Genomic DNA, 23,661 nt, shown 5'->3' with positions numbered 1-23,661 from the left:
TTGGACTTCCCTAAGGACTGCTCCTTGTGTCTTGCAAGCTCTTTCAGCTAAAATCCACCGTCAGCGTACTGGAGCCATGTTAATGTGGTGGGGAGGTTTATGGGGCTGGGGGAAAGCGTTCTGTGATTTCAGGCTCCTATGGGCCGTGGCCCTGTGCTTTCATACATGTGTCTTAGCCTTTTAATCCCCCCCTTAGGTATAACAGGAAGGCCAGAGGGGCATGGGGTCAGGAAGTGCCCTTCCCATGCTCCCCTGTCAAATGCATGGCAGGAATTAGTTTGGATAGTTGGGAATTCAGGAAGTTTTTCAACAGTTGGTGATCTTGTAATTCACTCAACCTAAACATCCTTGTCTTACTGCAGAGGAGACTAGAGCTGTCTGAGCTTCTTGTTTAAAAAAACTAGTTAGTGCTTTGAAGGAGGGTTTGGCCCAGATTTTCTACTAGTCTCTCTCCACTAGTCTCTAAGGAGAAACCTGAGGGTTGAAACAACTTGGGAGACCTGTGCAGTATAATAAATACATGCATTTGTTCTTTGTTCACTGTGCCTGGCACTGAGTAAAACCTTTCCAGTCTCCTGAGTGATGAGTGACTTCTATCTGCTAATGAGATGACTCTTGGCTGGGGTCCTCTAAACAGCTTCAGGATGGGGGCTGTCCCAGAAAGACCAAGCTATTATTAGAGGATTGGAACTTTCAGCCCTAGACCCCAGCCTCCTGGGACAGCAGAGGGGTTGGAGATTGAGTTCAGTCACCAATGGCCAGTGATTTAATCAATCATGCCTCCATTTAAAAAAACCTAAATAATGGGGTTGGTCAACACGTGGCAGTGTTGGGAGGGTGGTGCACCCACAGAGGGCATGGAAGTTCTGTGCCACCCATCAAAGCCCTCCACACCTTGTCATGTGTTTCTTCCATTTCGCTGTTGTGAGTTTATCCTTTATAATAAAGCAGTGGGCATTGTTTTCCTGGTTTTATGAGCCATTCTAGCAAATTACTGAACCTCAGCAGGGGTTATGGGAACCTTTGATTTGGAGCCAGAAGTACAGGTGGCCCCAGGTCTCAGGACTAACTTCCGAGGTGGGGGCAGTGGTGTGAGGCTGAGCCCTGAACCCTGGGGCTTGCACGAACTCTGGTTAGTTAGTGTCAGAATTGACTGGAATTGTTGGACACCCAGTTGGCGTCTGAGAGTTGGAGAACTGGTTGTGGGTGTGGAAAACCCCCACACAACCTCCTCTTTCCATTCATGTGAAAGGAAAAGCAAGGAGCCTGCTGTTACTGTTTTCAGATGTGTTCAGTGACCATGGGAGCAACGAGAAGCTCTCTTGTTACTGAATCAGGTCCAGCTGCTCACCACTCAAAAATCAATACTCAAGAGAGGCAGGTGTTGGTAGAACAGAAGGTTGTCTTTAATCAGAATGCTGGCAGTCTGGGGAGATGGTGGACTCAGTGTCCCCCAAAACCACCTCCGAAGATTCTGCTCGGCCATGAAAGTTTTAAAGGGAAAAAAGGAAGTCATCTCAGTTAATCGTAGACATGGGGGGGGTGTCAGACCCATCATCACCCTCTCCACCGAGTGCAGGCTTGTCAATCCTCGTGATGCTATCCTGTTCACACAGTTCGTTCTGTTCACGTGATTACCGAAGGGGAAGCTAGGGAAGAGATCTGGTCATCGGTTACTTACTTATTCTTCATTTCTACGTCTTTGATCTACGGGAAGAACCGACAGGTTACCAAGATTTGAAAGGTGTGCTTGGGCCGGAGATGAGTAGAGCCTGGGGGTGCCTGGTTTAAGGCCGGTGACAAGACAAAGGGGCCTCCTGCAGAGAGCTCTTTCCTGCCAAAAGCTGCTTACACTCTAGAACCTTCCTGCAGGATTCTCCCTCAGTTTGAGGATGCAGCTCGAATGTAGAAGTGAGGAATAATTATTTTTCATAGCTTTAACAAAAAATAGAATAGGTATTTTACGGGGCATATGGTTAAATTTTAGGTTTTAATTTTACCTGTGATTCTTAGCAAATTGGCTTCTCTTGGTATCAGTTTTGCAGAGGGAAGGGCTGTGTGACAGTAGATGTGTGGAGCGAGCATCCAGACACTGGTTTCCCCCTAATCTTTGCTAGTTTGCATCTCTCACACTGAGCCAACTGACAGGAAGGCATCATTACTCCAAGTGTGTGGAGAACTTGCCATCAATGTATGAACAGCTGTCTGGAAACTATGAAAATTTACACCTGAAATCAGGGCTAACTGTGAGAGCCAGGTTTGGGTGGGCGATTGATAAACCCAGCGAGAGCCTGTTTTCAAAAGAAGGCAGCTGGGAGGTGAGTTCACATGGTTTTAAAATTACTTGCCCTCCCACGGTGAAAAAGCCACACCCACAGCAGCATCACAGGAGGACGCCTGGCCTGGTCCCCTTTATTCACCAGACATCAACCTCGGGTCTTTTCTGTGGATCAGGCTGGACTCCTCCTTCTCGCCATCCCATACCTGTCACAGGTGTGGCAGTTCTGGACTTTGCTGCTGTGACACCTGCTGCCTCCTTGAGTGGTTGCCCTCTAAAGCAGGAAAGATTCATTTTGCATGAATCTGTAGCATCTCCCATTGCTTTATGGTCAAACTCCATGTTTTCTGCATTAAAAGAGAAACATTATTGGAATGATATAATATTGAATTTTCCTCTGGTATGTGTAATACACTTGAGTGTTTTAACAAGCCAGCAGTTATGATAATTTTAATGGGAGATTCGTGTTCCGTTTTGCATAAGTGATGAGTTTAAATTTGATTCTTTGAATGTAAACCCCAAGAGTGTACAGATCTAGTTCCTTAATGCTTTGAGGTCTCTCCCTGACTATTTTTATTAAAATATTTCTTCATTTTAAATTATTCTTTTTACCCGGGTATTTTAAAAGGAAGAATCTTTTGTCTGTGGCTTGATAATTAACCTAATCTGATTACTGTGGTTTTTTATGAAACAATAGGGCAGAACATGTCAGCAAAGTTTTAGGCACATCAGACTTAGCATAGCATCTGTGGTCCCACAAATTTAATATTATTTATGGTAATAGCTGTATGTAGTTTTATGGATGTTACTCAGAATTAGTGCATTGCATCTGGTATTTGAGTTTGGCAATAATTGAGAGATACATTTGGGCATCAATTTCGTCCTATGATAGCATTGCTATTTTGTGTAATTATGAAACTGAAATGCTCAATTCTTTATTTCCCCTTGAAAGCATCATTTGCAATCTTACTTTGGTTTTGTGTTAAGTAAAATGTTCTTAGTAATTTGGCAGAATTATACTTTTGTATTTATTTGTTTTTTGTTCATATAAATATAAAAAATAACTAGCCTTAGTTCAGTTCTTCTCCATGATGGGCCTGGGTTATGTTGTTAATTTGCCTTCTGACTTCAGTTTAAGGGCCCTCTTTTAAAAATGAAGGCACTGTGGTTCCCAAAACATAGGACATTGTAAAAACTTGGCTACATGACTAAGTAGCAGAGCTGAGATCTGAACCTGCATTTTTCATGTTTTTTTAAAAATGTTTAATTGTGGATAATTATGCACAGACACAGGCATAATTAATAATATGCACAAACATATGCATGGGTAAAGAATATAATATGCATTGAACCTTTGTGCACCCATCGCTCAGCTACAACAACTCCTGGCCATTCTTTCCCCACTACTCCTTACCATTTCTCCCTTGGATTATTCAAGCAATCCTGAGCATCATATTATTTCATTCAAAACACTGAAGTATATATCTCTGAAAGAAAATTAAATAGCTGCAATGCCAATATCACACCCAATAAATACCAGTGATTTGTTTTATCATCAACTGTGCAATGTTCCGATTTCTCTAACTGTATCTGTCTGTGTCCCTCTGTCTTTTTGTATTTGGTTGTTATGTCACTTAAATCTCTCTCTCTTATCTTTTCTTGCTGGACCAGATGGGCTGTAGCACCCACATATCCCTTGATTATGTCTCAGGATGTACACTCCTAGAGAGATACAGTGAAATTACTTATTTTACGGTCTTTTTAAAACCATTCTCTGTAGTTAAGCTGCCAACCCAGTATACTGGTTTGTTTCATTTTGTTCTGATTTTAGAGATGTTTTGATTGAATTTCATTTCATGATTATATAGAACATTTACTGTTACAGAGTCAAATCTGTACAACAAAGGATTTTTGGAGGATTCTAGTTGTCATCCCTGTCCCGTTTATTCTGTTTCTATGTCTCCACGCCCTTGTCCCCTGCCACTGCCACCCTCACCCCCACCCCAGAGCAACCACTCTTAGGTTTTGGCTTTATGCTTTCGCTTTTTTGTTGTTGTTTTTTTAAAATATTTATTTATTTTATTTATTTGGTTGTACCGGGTCTTAGTTGCGGCAAGTGGGCTCCTTAGTTGTGGCTTCGCGGGCTCCTTTAGTTGTGGCTCGCCAGCTCCTTAATTGTGGCATGTGAACTCTTAGTTGCAGCATGCATGTGGGATCTAGTTTCCTGACCAGGGATTGAACTGGGCCCCCTGCATTGGGAGCTCAGAGTCTTAACCATTGCACCACCAGGGAAGTCCCTATGCTTTCATTTAAAAATGATAAGCGAGTATGTGCACTCTTCGCACACTGCCTGTATATGTGCGTGCTACACGCACTGTCCTACTGTCCTGGTCCTCGGTGTGTAACTTAAGGTATATCCTGGGGGTTGGTCTCTGTACAGAGATATTTCCTATCCTTCTTACAGCTGCATTGTCCTCTTTATACGGAGGGCTGTTATGCTTTCGTCTGTGATGCAAGTTACACCCTACTCCCTAATGTGTCATTTGTCTTTTTTACTTACTTCTGGTGGGGTTTTGACATGTAAAGATTTTTATTTTATGTAGTTAAATGTATCAGTCTTTTCTCTATTGCTTTGGAGTGTGAGTAATAGTGCAGTTTCTCAATTTGTAGGTCATAGAGGGAAGAACTCTTTGTTCTCTTCTAATATTAAATGGGATCTCTCCCTCTCTCAAGTTTCTGATCTATTTGGAATTAATCCTGATATAATTTGTGCAAAACAGATGTATATTTTTCCTTTTCTATGTGGCTACCTGGTTATATCAATACCACTTATTAAAAAGTCCGTTTTTCCCCCAGTGATTTTTTTTTAAACAATTCTTTTTATTTTTTAAAAAAATTTTATTTATTTATTTTTGGCTGTGCTGGGTCTGCGTTGCTGCTCATGGGCTTTCTCTAGTTGGGGCGAACAGGGTCTACTCTTCTTGCGGTGCGCGGGCTTCGCATTGTGGTGGCTTCTCTTGTTGGGAAGCCTGGGCTCTAGGCACGTGGGCTTCAGTAGTTGTGGCACGTAGGCTTAGTAGTTGTGGCGCACAGGCTTAGTTGCTCCGCGGCATGTGGGATCTTCCCGGACCCAGGCTCAAACCTGTGTCCCCTGCATTGGCAGGCGGATTCTTAACCACTGAGCCACCGGGGAAGTCCTCCCCCAGTGATTTTAAATGGCAACTTTATCATGTACTAGATTTCCATAGACAAAGGGTCTATTTCTGGATATTTAGATTCTCTTCCGTTGGTCTGTGAATCCATACGCCATCACCATGCTGTTTTGATAACAGAGGTTTTATAATACACTATGGTATCTGGTGTGGTTAGCCTTCCTCGTCGTTCTGCTTTGCTAAGGTTTCATTAGCAGTTCTGGCTTGGTGGTTCTGCTGATGAACTGTATAATCAACTTGCCTGGCTTTAGGAAACGATGTGATTTTTAAATTGATATGATATTGAATTTGTAGATTAACTTTGAGAGAATCGACATCTATGTGATGTTGAATCTTCTTGTGCAGGAACATGGCATATCTTTCCACTTATTCAAACTTCCTTTTTCTTCCTGAGTGTTTCACAGTTTTGTTTATACAGGCTTTAGACATTTCTTGTCAAGTCTCCAGTGATAGTACTCATTTACCTATTTTGCTCTTGTAAATGTGGTCTTCAGCTACGTGTTCCAACTGTTGTCTTTGGTGTGAATGAACATTATTGATTTTGTGTATTTATTTTACAACCTGTTCTTTAAAACTAAGTTTTCTTCCTGTTTTTTTTTTTTTGTGTGTGTGTGTGTGTGCGCTTGTTTGGCGCAAGGACTCGTGACTTTCCACATGTATAAGCACATGAACTACAAATAAGGATAACTTAACCTCTTCTTTCACAATCTTTATGCCTTCAGTTATTTCTCTTGTCTAAATAATGGGCGAATCCCTCGAACTCAGTGCTGAAGAGTCATGGACATGGAGGGTGCCCTTGTCTTGCTGCAGACTTGAGCAGAAAAGCCTCACGTTCTCCTGTGTTCATTAAGATGCTGGTTTTCGAGCTGAGGTTTATGTTGTAAATGTACATATATCTTCTATCATGTTGGGATAGAGTCATCCTTTCCCTCAATTCCTATTTTATTGAGTGTTTTTCATATGAACAGATGCTGAATCGCATACCTTTTCTGCAGCCCCAAGATGCTCGTGTGATTTTTCTCTTTAGCTCTATGCATGTGATGGACTGTATTTCCTAATGTTAAATCACACTTGCATTTCCAGAATGAATTGCGTTTAGATTAGCCTCTGTCTTCCCGATTCTGCCAGCTTCCCTGATCTTACCTGCAGCTGGGCGAGCTCTGTCTGGCTTACAGCTTTACAGTGTTCAACAGATACGTTTATCAAAGGAATGTTGAGTGGATTGTCTTCCTTTTACATTAATGATGACATTAAAAAACATTAAACCCATGCACATTTCTAATAAACTAAGCACAACAGAAAATGACAACAGCAAAAGCAATAAACAGAGTTGTATTGATACCATCCAGAAATGGTCAGTCTTTCCTATTCAGTGTCTATAAATTGAGAAATCCCTGGATGCATATGCTGGTAAAAGGCAGGAGCTACTAGGGAATGACACTGCCTGGGTTTTAAACAGCTGTTTTTATTTGAAATTAACAGAAGCAGCACTGACGTGAGACCAGAGTTACTTCTAAACTTGAGGTTGGTTCTCCTTCCCAAGAAGACACGCTAGTTTCTAGAGTGAAGGGAGAACACTGCCAGCGCCCCCCAGACCCTGTGCGTTGTATTATCACCCCTCTCTTTCTTCCTCCACGCAGTTACGGTGGCGATCTCACACTTCACCCCCGGTGTTACTGAGATTGTCACTCACATCTGCTCTGTTCCTCACTTTCCAAGTTGTTTATTAGCTGTGTGATGACCGTGCGGGTCTAATTCTCACCCTGTAATTGGCTTCCTCAGTTCTGACTCTTGTCTCCCCGTGTATCAGCTCCAGTCCTCCTGGTGTTGGATTGATGTTCTGATTAGGATCTGGGGTTCCGTGTGGTGCTCTGGGAGCTTACGTTTCTTGGTCTGTTTTCTGGTCAGTTGTCAGGCTGTTTCGCAGTTTTTCTGGTCCTGTGCGTTTACCTGTGCTGCCGTGGGAGCGTATCTGTTGCAGGCGCACCTGGCAGCGCTCTGTCGCAATGCTCTGGCCTGTGCTCCTGGGTTCCTGCATGCTGACAAGTTTGTGGCCCTCCACCAGCCTGGTTTCTACCCCCAGGAGAGGGTGGGGAGACCAAAACACCAAGGCTGCTGCTACGAAGGCCCCGGGGTCTTATTTTCCTCCCAGAAACTCAAGCACTGTCCCCTTGGCCAAGCCGGGCAGGTCCCACCCCACAAGCACTGGCCCGGCCCTCCATCCTGGCCCTTCTTCCTTTGTGGAGCTCATACATGCACGATATGAGCCTCTATTCCAAAGGGATTTCCCTAGAGCGACTTGCAGGTGAGAATTCTCAGGACGCTGCCAACTTGCCTCCTGTCTCACGGCTACCTTGGAAGATGAGGGCAGGGCAGGAGTCAGGAGCCTTTGGGACCTCCTGTTTTGCCACTTATTTCTGTCCCCAAGGCCCCTCTCAGTTCAGAGAGAACACTGTGCCTCTGTCTTCCTTTTTTGGTTGATCTTTTTTTTTATTATTATTTATTTATTTATTTTGTGGTACGTGGGCCTCTCACTGTTGCGGCCCCTCCCGCTGTGGAGCACAGGCTCCGGACGCGCAGGCTCAGCGGCCATGGCTCACGGGCCCAGCCACTCCGCGGCATGTGGGATCTTCCCAGACCGGGGCATGAACCCGCGTCCCCTGCATCGGCAGGCGGACTCTCAACCACTGCGCCACCAGGGAAGCCCTTGGTTGATCTCTTGAGCCATCTGCCCTGTAGGTTTCACGAGGAGCTGGGGCTTGTGGGCCTGCATTCCACGGAGCAGACCTGGGAGGGAACCCGAGCGGGGTGGGGGGGGCCTTGCACCTGGGTCACCTGCAGAGGCCAGGTGGACATCCACAGAGGACCACCTGTACCAGGCTATACAGAGGGCTCACTGGGTACCATTTTAAACTCTTCACGTTATCCTGTGTGATAGGCATTCCTATCAAACAGCTTTTATTGGTGAGTCACCTGAGGCACAGAGGTTTGGACCCAGAGAGTCCTGGTCTGGAGCCTGTGCTCTTTGTGTGATGCTACCTATGTGAGGAAGGGCGGGAGGGGACCTCGGGCCATGGCGGCAATTACCGTGACGGTGTTGACAGTCCCACAACATGTGAGCAGGCTTTGGGAGACAAGAGCTGAAGACATTCTTTAAAGAAATTATTCTGGGAACCAGGCTGGAATCCATGACTACTCTCCGAGCACATCTTCTGCTATTGTAACACTGTCAATCATTCTAGAAATCGCTTCCTACTCTGTGCCAGGAACTGCCCCAGGCGCTTTATGTTTGTGTCTTTCACCTTCCCACTGACCCCAGGAAAGCTCTGATCCCCATGCTATTGAAGAGGACACGGGGTCAGAGAGAAAGGAGGTGATCCCACTGGGTCAGCCAGTGGGCGAGGGGTGGCAGCTGGGCCCCCAGACCATGCTTTTTGAGTGACGCTGACCTGCCTGGGGTAATGTCACTGAGCTTTTGAGGCTGAGACTTGAAGAGTTCTCTGCTTTGTCTGTGACCAGCCTTTACCAGGAGTGAGTTCAGAAAAAGTGTCAAAACAAGTCATCCCGTGTTTAAACAAGCATCAGAGGGTCCAAATTTTTGTTCGGGGTGGTGGTGGTAATTGTTGAGGTTACAGTGTATATAAAAGAAGTGATCTGTAGACAGGGATTTTGGGGAAAGAAACTTAGATAATTTTCAACTGTTTGTCTCCCAGAAAAGTCACAGAAATATGTAAAAATATTATCACTCATTAGTTGACATTTAACCAAACGTATTATTTTAAAATAGGATAAATAAAAACTCCTTAGTAGATGTCTTGGTCAGCTGGGGCAACCATGGCAAAACACCACAGACGGGGTGGCTTAACAACAGATGTGGATTGTCTCAAAGTTCTGGTCAGGTTCTGGCGAGAGCCCGCTTCCTGACTTGCTGCTTTCTGGCCGAGTCACCACATGGCCTGTCCTTGGGTGCCCGTGGAGAGGCCATACTCTCTTGCTCTTCCCCTCTGTGTAAAGGCCACAAATCCTACCAGATTAGGACCTCACCCTATGACTCATCTACCCTTAATTTACCTCCTGAAAGTCCTATCTTCAGATGCAGTCACATTGGGGGTTAGAACTTAAACATAAGAATTTTGGGAGGACACAATTCAGTCTATAGCAATAGGGAAGTTGTTTTCTCCCTGAATATGATTTCTTCCTTTTATGTTTTTTGCTATATTTATATTTCAACCAAAGCTGGATTATAAACACCAGTGGGAAGAATCTGTGTCTAAATGTCTCATCTACAAACCACCCAGCTTATTAATATTAATTTTTCACTGTTAAGTGATATTTATGATAAAGGTAATGGGAGTGATCAGTATGTTCAGATTATTTAAATATTCAAGTATTTTATTTGACTTGTTTTTATAAGTATTTTCTTTTTTAAAAAAACTTTATGTATTTATTTAAGTATTTATTTATTTATTTAGGCTGCACCAGGTCTTAGTTGTGGCATGCATGTGAGATTTAATTCCCCGACCAGGGATCGAACCTGGGCCCCCCTGCATTGGGAGCGTGGAGTCTTACCCACTGGACCACCGGGGAAGTCCCTTGACTTTTATTTTATTCAACTTTGAGTATTTTATATGTTAGCTGAAAATCATATATTATTAATTTTTACAAGGTGGCTGTTCAAATTTTCATTCTATCTGAGCAAGTAATCCTGTATTTTTTGTATAAAAGAAAGGATAGGGTACCCTGTATGGCTTTAGGAGAGAGATACATTTGAAATTTATTGTTCTCATTTAGTTACAGAAAGCTAGAGAGAACTACTGCTTTAAACAGCTGGGTTCTTGGCAAATGAACTTAAAAATAAAAAAGAATATTTGCCAATATCTTTTCTGTCGGTCTCAGGTCCTTTGATAGAACTTCTTCTTGGGAAAAAAATATCAGACAAGTATTAAAAATTGGCTTAGTGTGATCAGAAAGAAAAGTCTATCTTTTTAAAAATGTGCTGAATTCTAAAAGTTAACTAAGAAGACGTCACATGGTCTTCTACACTAGTTATATTTAGCTTTTCCCTAGAAATAAGATCTCTCTTTCTTCTCAGTAAATGTGACTATCTTGGTGTCTTAAGTCTTCCAGCCATACAGGATCACCATTTCCTTTAATATTCAAGTGAGCAAGCTCATGCCCTAAGGCCCTGTATTTGGAAAGCACCTCGTGCTCTGTCCCCAGCTTCCATCACCAAGGATTGCTGTAGTCCTGGAGATTTTCCGGGTCACCCCGACTCCAGTTTACTCCCTCCACTGAATGCTTAGGCTCCCTGAGCACTGGGCCTCCCACGATTGGCCTGTACCCACCCCACTTGCCCCAGGCTGGGTACCACTTCCCGTCCCAAAGGATCACTGGCCCTGGTTGTGACAGCAGCCCACAGCGTACCCGCCACACTGCCTGGCAGTCCTGACACTTGTTCCTGGGCCCCGTGATCACCACATTGCAATGGTCAAGTCTTTGACCCCACTGCTAATCCTTGGAAACAAATGATCTGTTCTCCACTCTTGTAGTTTTTCCTCTTTCCTCTTCCAGAGGGTCATCTACATGGACTCATGCAAAACGTACTCTCTTGAGACTGGCTTCATGAGTTTAGCATGATGCATTTGACTCAGCCATGCTGTTGTACCTATAAGTAATTGTGTTCCTTTTTATTGCTGGGTGCTATTCATTTGTATGGATGTAACACAGCTGCTTTATCTCTTAACCCATTAAAATACTGCTTTATTTCCACTTTTGGTGATTATGCATAAAGCTCCTATAGCCACTTGTGTGTATGTTTTTGTATGGATGTAAATTTTTATTTTTTTCAGTGAAATACCTTAGAGTACGGTTGCTGGGTCAGATGTAAATGTAACTTTAACTTTGTAAGATGTTACCAAACTGTTTATCTGAGTGACGTTTACATCCCACTAGCAGTTGTTCTGTATCCTCCCCAGCACTTGCTTAGTTTAGCTCAGTTTTGTTTGTTTTGCTGTCCTAATATGTTGGATGTGTACATTTGTATGGAGAAAAAGACCCCAAATAGCCAAAGCGATCTTGAGAAAAAAAATGGAGCTGGAGGAATCAGGCTCCCTGACTTCAGACTATACTACAAAGCTACAGTAGTCAAGACAGTATGGAACTGGCACAAAAACAGAAACATAGACCAATGGAATAGGACAGAAAGCCCAGAAATAAACCCATGCACCTATGGTCAACTAATCTATGACAAAGGAGACAAGAATATACAATGGAGAAAAGAGAGTCTCATCATAAGTGGTGCTGGGAAAACTGGACAGCTACATGTGAAAGAATGAAATTAGAACACTCCCTAACACCATACACAAAAATAAACTAAAAATGGACTAAAAGACCTAAATATAAGACCGGACACTATAAAACTCTTAGAGGAAAACATAGGAAAAACACTCCTTGATGTAAATCACAGCAAGATCTTTTTTGATCCACCTTCTAGAGTAATGGAAATAAAAAAACAAACAAATGGTACCTAATGAAACTTAAAAGTTCTGCACAGCAAAAGAAACCATAAATAAGATGAAAAGGCAACCCTCAGAATGGGAGAAAATAATTGCAAACGAATCAATGGACAAAGGATTAATCTCCAAAATATGCAAACAGCTCATGCAGCTCAGTATAAAAAAACCAAACAACCCAATCAAAAAATGGACAGAAGACCTAAATAGACATTTCTCCAAAGAAGACATACAGATGGCCAAGAGGCACATGAAAAGATGCTTAACATAACTAATTATCAGAGAAATGCAAATCAGAACTACGAGGGGGCTTCCCTGGTAGCGCAGTGGTTAAGAATCCACCTGCCAATGCAGGGGACACGGGTTTGAGCCCTAGTTCGGGAAGATCCCACATGCTGTGGAGCAACTAAGCCCGTGCACCACAACTACTGGAGCCCACATGCCTAGAGCCCGTGTTGTGCAACAAGAAGCCACCGCAGTGAGAAGCCTGCACACCACAATGAAGGGTGGCCTCCTCTCACCGCAACTAGAGAAAGCCCGCTCACCACATCGAAGACCCAATGTAGCCAAAAATAAGTAAATAAAATATATTTTTTAAAAAAAGAGAGGTAAATTCAGTTTCTTCTTTGCAAGTAAGTTAATACAAAAGGAACACATTTGCTGAGCTCTGTGGAAGTAATGGCAGCAGACTGCAAATGGTATGAGTTAATGGAATGACTCACATTGGCTATTAGATTTGCACAATTTAAAAATGTATATATATATATTTATATAAAGTGCACGTCACAGATTATGAGGGATGATACCCTTGGGTTCTCTTTTCTTTCTCATTTCTTTCTCATTGAGTCCTAAGGCTGATATATTAAGACATTTAAGAGATTCACATGATTGCAATTCTTGATCAGGGATGCCCCAAATTAAACGGTAATCTCTTGAGAGAGCACGTTTCTCTGTTGGTAGCGTTCTCTTAGCCATTTCTGCAAAAATTGTGGTGTGGGCCCAGGCAATTTCCATGAGCATGTGCTTTCCAAAAGATAAACTCACCGGACCTAACTAAAATGTGCTTTCTGGGATGGCTTTGACGCAGCTGTCCGGCTGGAGTTTATTATGCACAGAGTATCAATGGTAAAATGGTGAAAAGATTGGGAAAGCCCTGCTTGCGAGGCAAGGCTGCCTTTACCATTCTTTCTAAACAGACTCAGGGGCTTTAGAGAAAGTTACTGGTAGGAAATGGTTGGGGGTGGGGGCGGCTGGCGACGGCAAACTAGTCCTCAGGGTCTTTTATCCTTTTTATGCTCAGTTTTGTGGAGAAAGAAATGCTTTTACTTCCCTTCCACGCTCTTACCCTTATTTTTCTCCCACGTTCTTCCTGGGAGTCTCCTCCACCTACAAACAGTCCCGATTTCAGAGCTCTCGATACTCACTTTCTACGGATCTGGCCTGAGCTGTGCGGTCCTGAGCTGAGCCGCACACTCGCTCAGGACCTTTGCTTCCTGTTCTCTATCTTCAGGGTTTCGTAAGGACGACACTTAATTCTAATAAAACACACGGCTGGGACCCGCAGGGTTGCGCGGAGACGCCGCCACGGCGCAACAGCCGGCCGAACCAGACCGACCCCCAGACACGGCGCGGCCTCGATGACGTAGCGCGCAGCCTCCGTGACGCAACCGCGCAGCCCCCTGACGCAGCGCGCAGCCTCTGTGACGCAACCGCGCCCTCTCCGGCCCCGCCCAGGGCCGCCAGGAGGAGCTGCGCGCAGACCCTCATCTCCTCAGCTGCTAGTTACGGGGTGTCCGCGTAGCGGGGGTCTCGCCGCCGCGACATGTCGCAAAAGCCGAAGAGCCGGGGCCGCGCCGGCACCCAGGCCGAGCTGGGCAGCGGCGGCGAGGAGGCCCCGAGCACATCCCGCGGGCCGGGCAGCGCCGCATCGCAGGGCGGCCGGCGGCCCGAGGCTTCCCCCGCGCCGGGGCCGCGGTCGCAGAAGCAGCTGGAGCTGAAGGTGGCGGAGCTGGTGCAGTTCCTGCTGATCAAGGACCAGAGGAAGATCCCGATCCGTCGCACCGACATCCTGCGGCACGTGGTCGGGGACTACAAGGACGTGCTCCCGGAGCTGCTGCGGCGGGCGGCCGAGCGCCTGGAGTACGTGTTCGGGTACCGGCTGGTGGAGCTGGAGCCCCGGAGTAACACCTACATCCTGGTCAACACACTAGAGCCGGTGGAGGAGGACGCGGAGATGCGCGGCGACCAGGGCACTCCCACCACCGGGCTGCTCATGATCGTGCTGGGGCTCATCTTCATGAAGGGCAACAGCATCAAGGAGACCGAGGTCTGGGACTTCCTGCGGCGCCTCGGGGTGCACCCCACCAAGAAGCACCTCATCTTCGGGGATCCGAAGAAGCTCATCACCGAGGACTTCGTGCGGCAGCGGTACTTGGAGTACCGGCGCATCCCGCACACGGACCCCGTGGACTACGAGCTCCAGTGGGGCCCGCGCACCAACCTGGAGACCAGCAAGATGAAGGTGCTCAAGTTCGTGGCCAAAGTCCACAATCAGGATCCCAAGGACTGGCCGGCGCAGTACTGTGAGGCTTTGGCGGAGGAGGAGGCCAGGGCCAGACCCCAGACCGGGGGCACGGCCCCAACCCCAGCCCCTTCCTCTTGAAACCTGAGACAGACTCGGAGAGACGCTGGGGAAGGGCTGGGGGTGGGAGGGAGCATCTTGCTGTAACCTTTAAATGTGTGTAACAGTTTTAGGATGTGTTTGCAATCTTTTCTTCTTGTGATATTATAAGTCACTTTGGTTCCGAATTTTCATTTATAAAAATATTAGGGGATGCTTTATTTTGTTTTGGTTTGTCTTACTGTCTGTATTTTTTTTGTCGGTATAAAAATCTTGCTAGCTTTATAAAGCGAATTGGAAAGTTTTGTACCATGTTATGGAAATAGACATTTAAAAGAAAGAACACGTCAGTAAGTTGCTTTCATACCAGGGAAATAAAACGAAGTGGCTCTTGTCTGGCCTCTGGACTACTCAACTCTGTAAGGAAAAATAAAAGTCTATAAATTGAAAACTAAAATGTAACTGCCTACATCTCTATTAATCTTAGCATAGCCATTTTAAAAACATATTTCCCATGTGTGTAAGTGTTATGAGTCATTCTAAGCAATGTATGCGTTGTATTTTTTCCGGATAAGTTTTTGTGTGGCTGACCATTTAGTTCCTTTTTTTTCTGGTTTTTTGTTTTTGTTTTTTTTGGTTTTTTTTACTATAGTTATAATAAACACTGTAGTTTTGAAGCAAGTAAGCATTGTGCACTTATTTTAACCGTAAGTCATGAGAAGATTTCATTACTGAAAAACAGCATCTTAACAAAAAAAGAAAATTTTTACCGCGTATCATTCAGGTAAATAGTGTTTTGTGGAAGTTGCTCTATTTTTATGTGTGTGTGCATGTTGGATCATGATGTAAAATATATTACTTTCTGTGGGTCACAGAAAAGTGTTAATGATTAACCATACCTACTTGAGAATCAGACTACGTGGGATCAGAGCCTCCCTCTGCATAACTGGCTGTAGGAATTTAAGCAGGTTAGGTTGTATACAGACCTTTCCTCACCTGTAAAATGGGTTGATGATGCATGTTGTTGTGTGTGGTAGTGTGATAATTAGATAGGGAAGTATACCTAGAGATCTTGGCACAGTCCGGGGCTGTGGGGGATTTTAGTTGTTACTTTGTTCCTTAAAATTTGTTTAAATTTGTTTTTTCTTGGTCTGGAGCAGTTAAAAAATTTTTTTTAAGGTTTTCTTTCATTATCTTGTTCTAAATCATTCCTCGAATTGGAATTACTGGTTCAAAAATGTGACTTTTCTAGTCTGACTCTGTTGTATGGTTTTATGGAAAAACATAACTCATGGTTTATGGTGAGTAGAGCCCATGTAAACAGTAAGAGCAGAAAATAAGATCTGCCCCAGGTTGGAGAGGTCTCTGTAATGTAGTGAATAGCATATGGGGTTTCGAGGTTGTCTGATAGACTGAATTCAAATTACGGCTCATGCTATGGCAACATGGTGATTTGGCATAGGTTTTAAGCTCCCTTAATCTCAATTTCTTTATGTGTAAAATGGGAAAAACAATAATTATATCATAGTTAGTTGTATGGATTAAACGAGCCTGAAGAAAAGCCGGTATAGTGGCCTTTCATTGTATTTCTCCATAGTCTCTGGCAAAATGCTGTTTATATACAGAAGTTCAACTGTTAATTATTCAGCAGGTGAATAAGTATGATTGTTTTGGGGGAAGGTACTGCAAATTAATCATGAAAGGTATAGTGGCCTTTCATTGTATTTCTCCATAGTCTCTGGCAAAATGCTGTTTATATACAGAAGTTCAACTGTTAATTATTCAGCAGGTGAATAAGTATGATTGTTTTGGGGGAAGGTACTGCAAATTAATCATGAAATGAGATAAATACTTAAAAAAAGAAAAATGTGGATTGATCAACCCTGGACTAGAGTCATCTAGAAGAATCTGGTGGGTATGTGGTGGTGTGGAGCAATGGGTTAGATGACTGGGTTTTACTTTATTCTGTTGAACTGGAATTTGCATTTATTTTATCAGTGAATATAGTTGGTCCTTAAAGGCATTTCTTGGTTTGCATTTATTTCAGTGTATGAATTACCTCCTGGCTAAGCATTCTGCTTACTCAATGACCGCTTACCCCTCTGAGGTGTTCTAATGCTGGGATTTTCATCTGTATGGGGCGGAAAATATCATTATGCACTATGCAGTGTCAGTTATATCTGAGGCACATGTTTTCCCCACACTTTTCTTGTAGAGATGTTAATAATTTACCGTCAGTAGATAACCATTTTGTTTCAAATTTTAAAGTAGAAAACATTACAGACCAGATCAAACCCTTGTATCTTTTCACCCTTCCCAGAGGTGTCAAGTTTGTGGCTATTGTTCCGTTGTCTAGTTAATACAATATAATGTTTAATATATGAATAATATATACAGTTGACCCTTGAACAACACAGGTTTGAACTGCATGGTCCACTTACATGAAGATTTTTTTCAATAAATATTGAGTACATTTACAGGCTGGGAGATGGGTATGCGGGGCGTTACACTGTTTTCTCTGGTTTTGCATATGTATGAAATTTTCCATAACAAAAATTAAAAGAAATAAACTTAAAGGCATTCTAATAAATAAACTTCTTTCACTTGATTTTTTTTTAGTAATTTATTACTTGTTATTTCTGAGACTATATAACACTATTTTGAGACTGAAGGATGCATAGTATTTTCAAGTTTAGCTTCTAAAATATTTTACAGTATATTTCAAATAAAATCATGGTTGCTGGCTATGGCTTTTCAGAGACTTTACCTTTTTTATTTGACTTAAGGTAATATGAATTTGAAATTTTAATAAATAATACTTTCCTTGAAAACAGAAATGTTATTCATATAATTACTAGATCATCTGAAAGCTTTTTGAAAGCCAAATAATTTTTCCTTTGAGTCTTTCCAAGTGAATAATCAATTTCTTGTTTGGTTTGTTTCCAGATTACCTTTTTCATGCTGCTCTCTGCAGTATGTGTAATGCTGAATTTGGCTGGTTCAATTCTCTCCTGTCAGAACGCTCAGCTAGTCAACTCCCTAGAAGGCTGTCAGTTGGTGAGTAATGAAATGCAGACCTTTTGATAAAGGGCATAGGCTTTGATTTTGAATGAAAGTGATTTCAAAAATAATGTTATTGTATCCTTGGATGCATTCTGATGTTTTAGTGTTAAGGAATTCACAATGATTGATTTTTTAAAATTCTCCCAAATTAAAACTGGTTCTACTCATAAGTCAGTTACTAATAGTATATTAGTGTAATGCTATTTTAAAATAAATGTCTTTAGTAACGATTTTATTTTAATATTTGTTGCATTGATATTTGTCTCCACTGAATTTTTAAAAATCAGTTTTGTAAATCGATTTTAAGTGCCGAGATACATATAAGCTTGCTAATGTGTGCATCCAAACAATTTAGTTCTCATTTTTCAGTTAAAAAAGAGAACTGTCTTTTCAATCTAGGAAAACCGTAGATGGTGTGCTATGGACATGGTAGGGGGTCATTTTGGTTTGTTGAATGTAACCATCATTCCTTATCATAACTTGGCTCCTGCTTCGGTAACATATGCGTGTGGCTGGTGCAGAAATCAGAGTGTGTCCCATGACGTTCAGTACAGGTGCAGTGTGACCCCTGATGTGACCCTGGCTACTGGGTATGGGGGTGCTGGTGTTTGTTTCTTTAACTTAGAGAAGGCACAAGGCCACCTTTTAGAGCCGTGCCCCTCACAGCTGCCCATGTACTTGCCAACCTGTGGCCATGATTTCTGAGAGGTCAGGGGCTATGCTGAACTGCCTGAAGCTTTTCTGTAGCAGGGCAGTGCCTACGTTTCTTGTAGCCATGCCATTGGGTTCAAAGGGGAGCTGCTGCCCTTTACATTCCTCGTCTACCAAGGCCAGCAAGTCTAGTGTACGGTGCAGGCTGAGTGCTGAAACACCTACTGAGTCCCCAAAACTGAGAGCTTAGTCTTGTTATTTTCTGTTCAGTGCGGGCAAGCTCACACTGATCATATTTCATCCCAATATGATATACACAGAATATTCTCGCTGTAGTGCAGTATTTCCCCAGGACTACCAAGAACTGACACAACCTGGAGCCCCATCACCAACAGAAAGGGCGACTTGCTAACTTCTGTTCGTAACTTGGTAGCCTCTCTTTTCCTAAGTACTAAATGTGGTGAATATGGTAAAAATCTGGCAACCTACACAGGATTAGCCAGTTTTTTCTCTGATTCCGATTTTCCAAGACAGAGTGACTGGGGTGACAAGAAGTGAAAGTGCCTGGAGGTCCAGATCCAAAAGAAAGACAAGTGCCCAGTCTTGAAAGGTTGACTTCTCCTGGTATTAATCTCAGACCCTGTTTCCCTATACTGTATGCTGCATGAAAGGATGGGAAAGATGTAATTATATAATTATATGCAATTTTATATTTACATATTACATATATTTTATATATTTATATATGCACCATTTATATTTCTTTTTCTTCTGTGATTTGACTGGGACCTTTACCCATTTTTAGATTTAACAGTTATTTATTTGCAAGAGCTCTTTGTATATTATGGTTTTGAGTCCTGCAGCTTATAGGGTCAGATATATTTCTGGATTGTTATTTGCCCTTTATTTTTTCACATAGAAAAAATTTTAATTTTTGTGTGTTCAAAGCTGTTAAAGTTTTCCTTTGTGGTCTTACCTTAGAACCAATAAAAAGACCTTTTCCTTCCTAAGATCATGTTACCCCAATAATTTCCCCTGGTGTGCTTTTTTTAAAAATAATTAACTCTTTAATATCCTTGAATTTATTTGATGAATTTAACCTTTTCCTCTAAAATGGGTAGCTAGCTTTCCTAAAACTATTTCCCGAGTAACCTAATATTTCCCTGATGATATGAAATGCCACCTGAACATTGAGTCCTTTGGTAGCAAGTTACAAAAACTGACAAAGCCAAAGGCCATTTATTAGAGAGATGGTGGGACCTATTGAATATCCAAGGGGTTAGAGATTAAGCCTGGAAACTGGCTGGTTCCAGAAGAGCTTCTGTGGCTGCAAAAGCCTGACCCAGAGTGGGGGTCTGCAGCGGGAACCCTGAACTCCTCAGGATGCAGTTCTGCAGGAGTGAACAGTTCCTGTGGTTCTTAACCGCTTTGTCCGTTGGTCCTAGAGTCAGAGTCCAGGGAGGGAGCATTTTGATTGGCCAGGGTAAGAAAAAATCTGCTTAGCTGTCCCACCAGTGGAATCCAAGAGATAATCCTCCAAACTAAGGTACTGTTAGGAAGGGTTGAGGGAAGGAAGGCAGGAATGTATGCTGGATAGTCAAAAAGAGAGCCGGTATCTACTCTGACAGCATTATCATAGGTATGCACACACACGTACAGATGTGACTCTTTGCCTATCTCTGGACTTTTCATTCTGTCCCATTCCCATGTCTGTTTATTCATATTCCAGAACAATACTACCTTTTAAGAAATTGAAGTGTAGTTGATTTACAGTATTATATTAGTTTCAGCTATACAACATAATGATTCAGTGTTTTTACAGATTATACTCCATTTGCAGTTATTATAAAATGTTGGCTATATCCCCTGTGCTATACACAGAACAGCACCACTTTTATTACCTTAACTCTCTATTTTTATAACTGGTAGGGCAAGCCCTACCCCACCCCCATCCCAGACTTGAATCTACTTCTTAAAAAAGTTCTTGCCTGTTTTTAAAAGTTTAGTCTTCCAGATGAGTTTTGAAATTTTTTTTTCAAGACTCAAAGGAATCAATTTGAAATTTCAATGGGAATCATATTAAAATTATAGATTAATTTGGTGGAGAATGGACACGTTGACAACATCATGTTTTCCCTTTCAGGCACATTGTGCATGCTTTTGGTTTTATCCAAATTATTTTTATAAATCCTTCAGTGCAGTTTTTGTTTTTCTTTAGTGTATCTAGTACATTTCCACATCTGTGTGTCTTTTTCCTCTGCATAATTAAAAATTAACAAATTTTTATTATACATAATAGTTTATTATATATAAATTATTATAATTATGAGGTCTCTTTTCAATTCCACACTCCTAGCATCCCCTTCAGAAAGTTTTTGGTAGCCAGATATTTTCTGTGCATATTAGTGTTGTGTTACCATTCTTACACACGTCTCTTCTGCCTACCGTTATCCACATCCCTTTTGTCAGCCAACCCTGTGGCTTGGTGACATTTGTACATCAGCCCTTGGAGCCCTTTCCAGCTGTTAAATAGACAGCCCTGGGTAGACGGACGGATGGATGGTTGGATGGATGGATGGATGGATAAATGGATGGATGGATAGATGGACAGACAGACGGATGGATGGATGGATGATAATTTGTTTAACCACCACTTAATGAAGGATCAGTTAGGGATGTTTCTAGTCTTTTGCTAAAATAAACATGGCAGAGAAGATGACCCTTTGTGCACATTCATAACTCAACAAATACTGAGTGGCTTTTGCCCCTGCTGTGGGATTCCAGAGTAGGTGGTACAGTTATTGACCAGGGTTCTTGGCCTCCTTAATCAAAATCGATCAGAGGCCAGACAAGGAATTCAGGCAAGCTTTATTGGGGCCGCTGCTGCAGCAGGGGAAGGGAGAACAAGTAATAATTTCCATCGCTAACTTGCTCCCTGAGAGGCTGGTGAACTGGCTCCTTACATGGGCTTTTGCGCCTGTCCCTTCAGAAGTGACAATTGGGCCTTTTGGTCTCCTTGTATCTTGTTGTCCAGAATTTGCCCCAGCTGCACATGCACGCAGTTATTTTTAGTCCCATATAGTTTCTTTGTATTTTGTTGCTCAAAGAGATGTTTGTCCAGGTGCAAGCACTGTAGCAAAGGATCCCAGGTCCCAGCTGGTGTCAGTACCTCCAGGGAAGGGCCTCCCCCCATCCCCTTATCGGAGACGCTCCCAGCTGCTGTTGTTCTCTTGGCATCCCGTCAGTTTTCCTCCGAGTACTGGCATTTCCCATCATTCCCTACTTGGCAGAACCCCACAAGGAACAAGGCCACATCCAGGGCTGGGTGCCATCCTGGCCTGTGAGTGAATCAGCGAGTGTATCCCAGCGGTTCTTTTCCTAAGAGCCCTAGAGGAAGGTAAAAAATTATCTGGGGGTTTTAAGTAAACATGCCGTTTTAGATTAATGACAATTAAAACCATTACGGGGTTTTCAAATGTCTTTTTAAATGCCTCATCGTGTTTTGTTTAATTTACGACTGCTGGTACAATGAAATATTGCACAGCATCAAAAATTTGTTTAAAAATCTGTTTTCAGTTATGACCTAATTCATCCTGCAGAAGTTTGGGATTTACTTTCACATTCTTACAGTGTTTTTAAAATGAAAGCCTAACAGTGCTTTTCAGATGCAGATCAATATAATATAATGCATCGTGTGTTGATAAGTACATTGTCTTAACGGAAAAGGCGCTTTTTTGTTGTTGTTTCCTTTTTTTTTTAATATGAAATAATAGATTCTCATTGGAAAAGATGCAGGTGATACATGAATTGGAATAAAACTGGACGTCTCCCCTCTCACTATCTGCCTGCCACTCCCCATCACACCTGTGATCCCTTTAGGATGAGATGTGTTCAGACCCTCGTATATGCGTATAGGTTTACATACATGTGGGTGTGCATGTTGTACATTCACAAACATACAGTTTTATTTTTAAACACGCTTATACTGTATACTTTTTTCTGTGGCGTTTTCCCTGCTCATTGATATTACCTTGAGACATTACCATGGAAGTATATACAGGGAGCCCCTCATTCTTCTGGCGGCTGTGTGTATTTCCCCATAGTCACTGTATGTACCTGCACCGAGAGGCGGTCTGGCCATCTCCATTGTTTTGTTGTCACAGGCACGGCCACAGCGAACATGCATTCTTGTCCTTGTTTTTAATTTTAATATAGTTGGGTAATAATTTTATTATAAAGGAAACAAATATATCCTCCTTCACCGTAGTATTGTTACCGAAAGTTGGGTCTGGCTGCTCACCACTCAAAAGCCAATACTTGAGAGGCAAGGTTGGTGGAGAGGAAAGTTTGCTTTATTTTGGAGGCTGGCAACTGGGGGAGAAGGGAACTCATGTCCAAAGGCCAATTCCCCCCTGCTGATCAGGGGACAAGAGCTTTTATAGGCTGAGGGAGGGGGCCACATGCAGAAACAGCACAGTCAGCTCTGACAGTCGTCTTGAAATTGGTCATCGGTGGTCTGACCGGCGTCATCTTGATTGTTTTCAGTACACTTCATCTTCAGTTCTAGGGTCGGATTATTCCCATTTCCTTGAGGACAGTTCTCAGAACTGTGGCAGCTTATGTCATGGCTACAGTCTGGTCCTCGTGTAGTTGACTTCTTCCACCTGGTGTGGGTTTCAGTACCTACAAGACAGCTCACAGACTATGGCTCAGAACATTATCTATACCCCTTAAGGAGGAACTAAAGGTCCTTGACTTTGCTTAATGACTAAACTATTATTATTTGGTCTTGTTTGACTGTTTTCCTTTGCTCCTGCATTTTCTCACTTCTCTGATTAAATTTATTCTTTGACCAAAGTTCTTCTGCAGACAAAAGGCAGGCGGAGGGTATTTGGGCAGAGGGGGAGGTGGTCCTGGACAGGCCCCATAGGGTCCTGCTGTGTTTCAGTATGGAGTGAATTAAAATATTTGTCCTACTTTGTATTGCCAAGAATTAGAAATTTAGGTGGAAAATTTCATACAAGTTATATATTTAGTTCATTTTGATATATGTTCAAACATGAGATGGAAATGTGCTCTTTAATATCTTTATGCCAAACTAATACTAACTGCTGCGTGGTGATGATGATGATGGTGAGGATTGCAAACTTCTTTGAGCACTTGCTGTATACAAGGCACTGTTCTGAGCACGTCACATGCGTTCGTTCATTTACTCCTGACAGCCATGACTGAGAGACAGGTGCTATTTTATCCCCACTAACAGGTAAGGAAACTGAGGCCTTGAGAGTTAAGGAACTTTTCCAAAGTCATGCAGCTGGCAGGTGC

The 23,661-nt window shown here is 42.7% G+C and overlaps 2 protein-coding genes across 3 annotated transcripts in view; both read left to right on the top strand.

The window, feature by feature from the left end:
* ENTREP2 (endosomal transmembrane epsin interactor 2) overlaps nucleotides 1-23,661 on the top strand; it is a 359,231-nt gene that overhangs the window by 243,072 nt on the left and 92,498 nt on the right. For both annotated transcript variants that reach the window (XM_065872553.1, XM_065872552.1), the window contains exon 3: nucleotides 17,569-17,679. In XM_065872553.1, the coding sequence (XP_065728625.1) occupies nucleotides 17,569-17,679 (111 nt within the window). The remainder of the gene's footprint in view (nucleotides 1-17,568; nucleotides 17,680-23,661) is intronic.
* On the top strand, nucleotides 13,719-14,701 carry NSMCE3 (NSE3 homolog, SMC5-SMC6 complex component). The gene has a single exon (XM_065872523.1). It carries the CDS (start codon nucleotides 13,825-13,827, stop codon nucleotides 14,662-14,664), a length of 840 nt encoding a protein of 279 aa, XP_065728595.1. The 5' UTR covers nucleotides 13,719-13,824; the 3' UTR covers nucleotides 14,665-14,701.

This window comes from Phocoena phocoena, chromosome 2 (assembly GCF_963924675.1).
Source record: "Phocoena phocoena chromosome 2, mPhoPho1.1, whole genome shotgun sequence".
Classification (NCBI taxonomy): Eukaryota; Metazoa; Chordata; class Mammalia; order Artiodactyla; family Phocoenidae; genus Phocoena; species Phocoena phocoena.
Note: the sequence above shows the minus strand (reverse complement) of the source record. Positions and strands in the feature narration are given on the sequence as shown.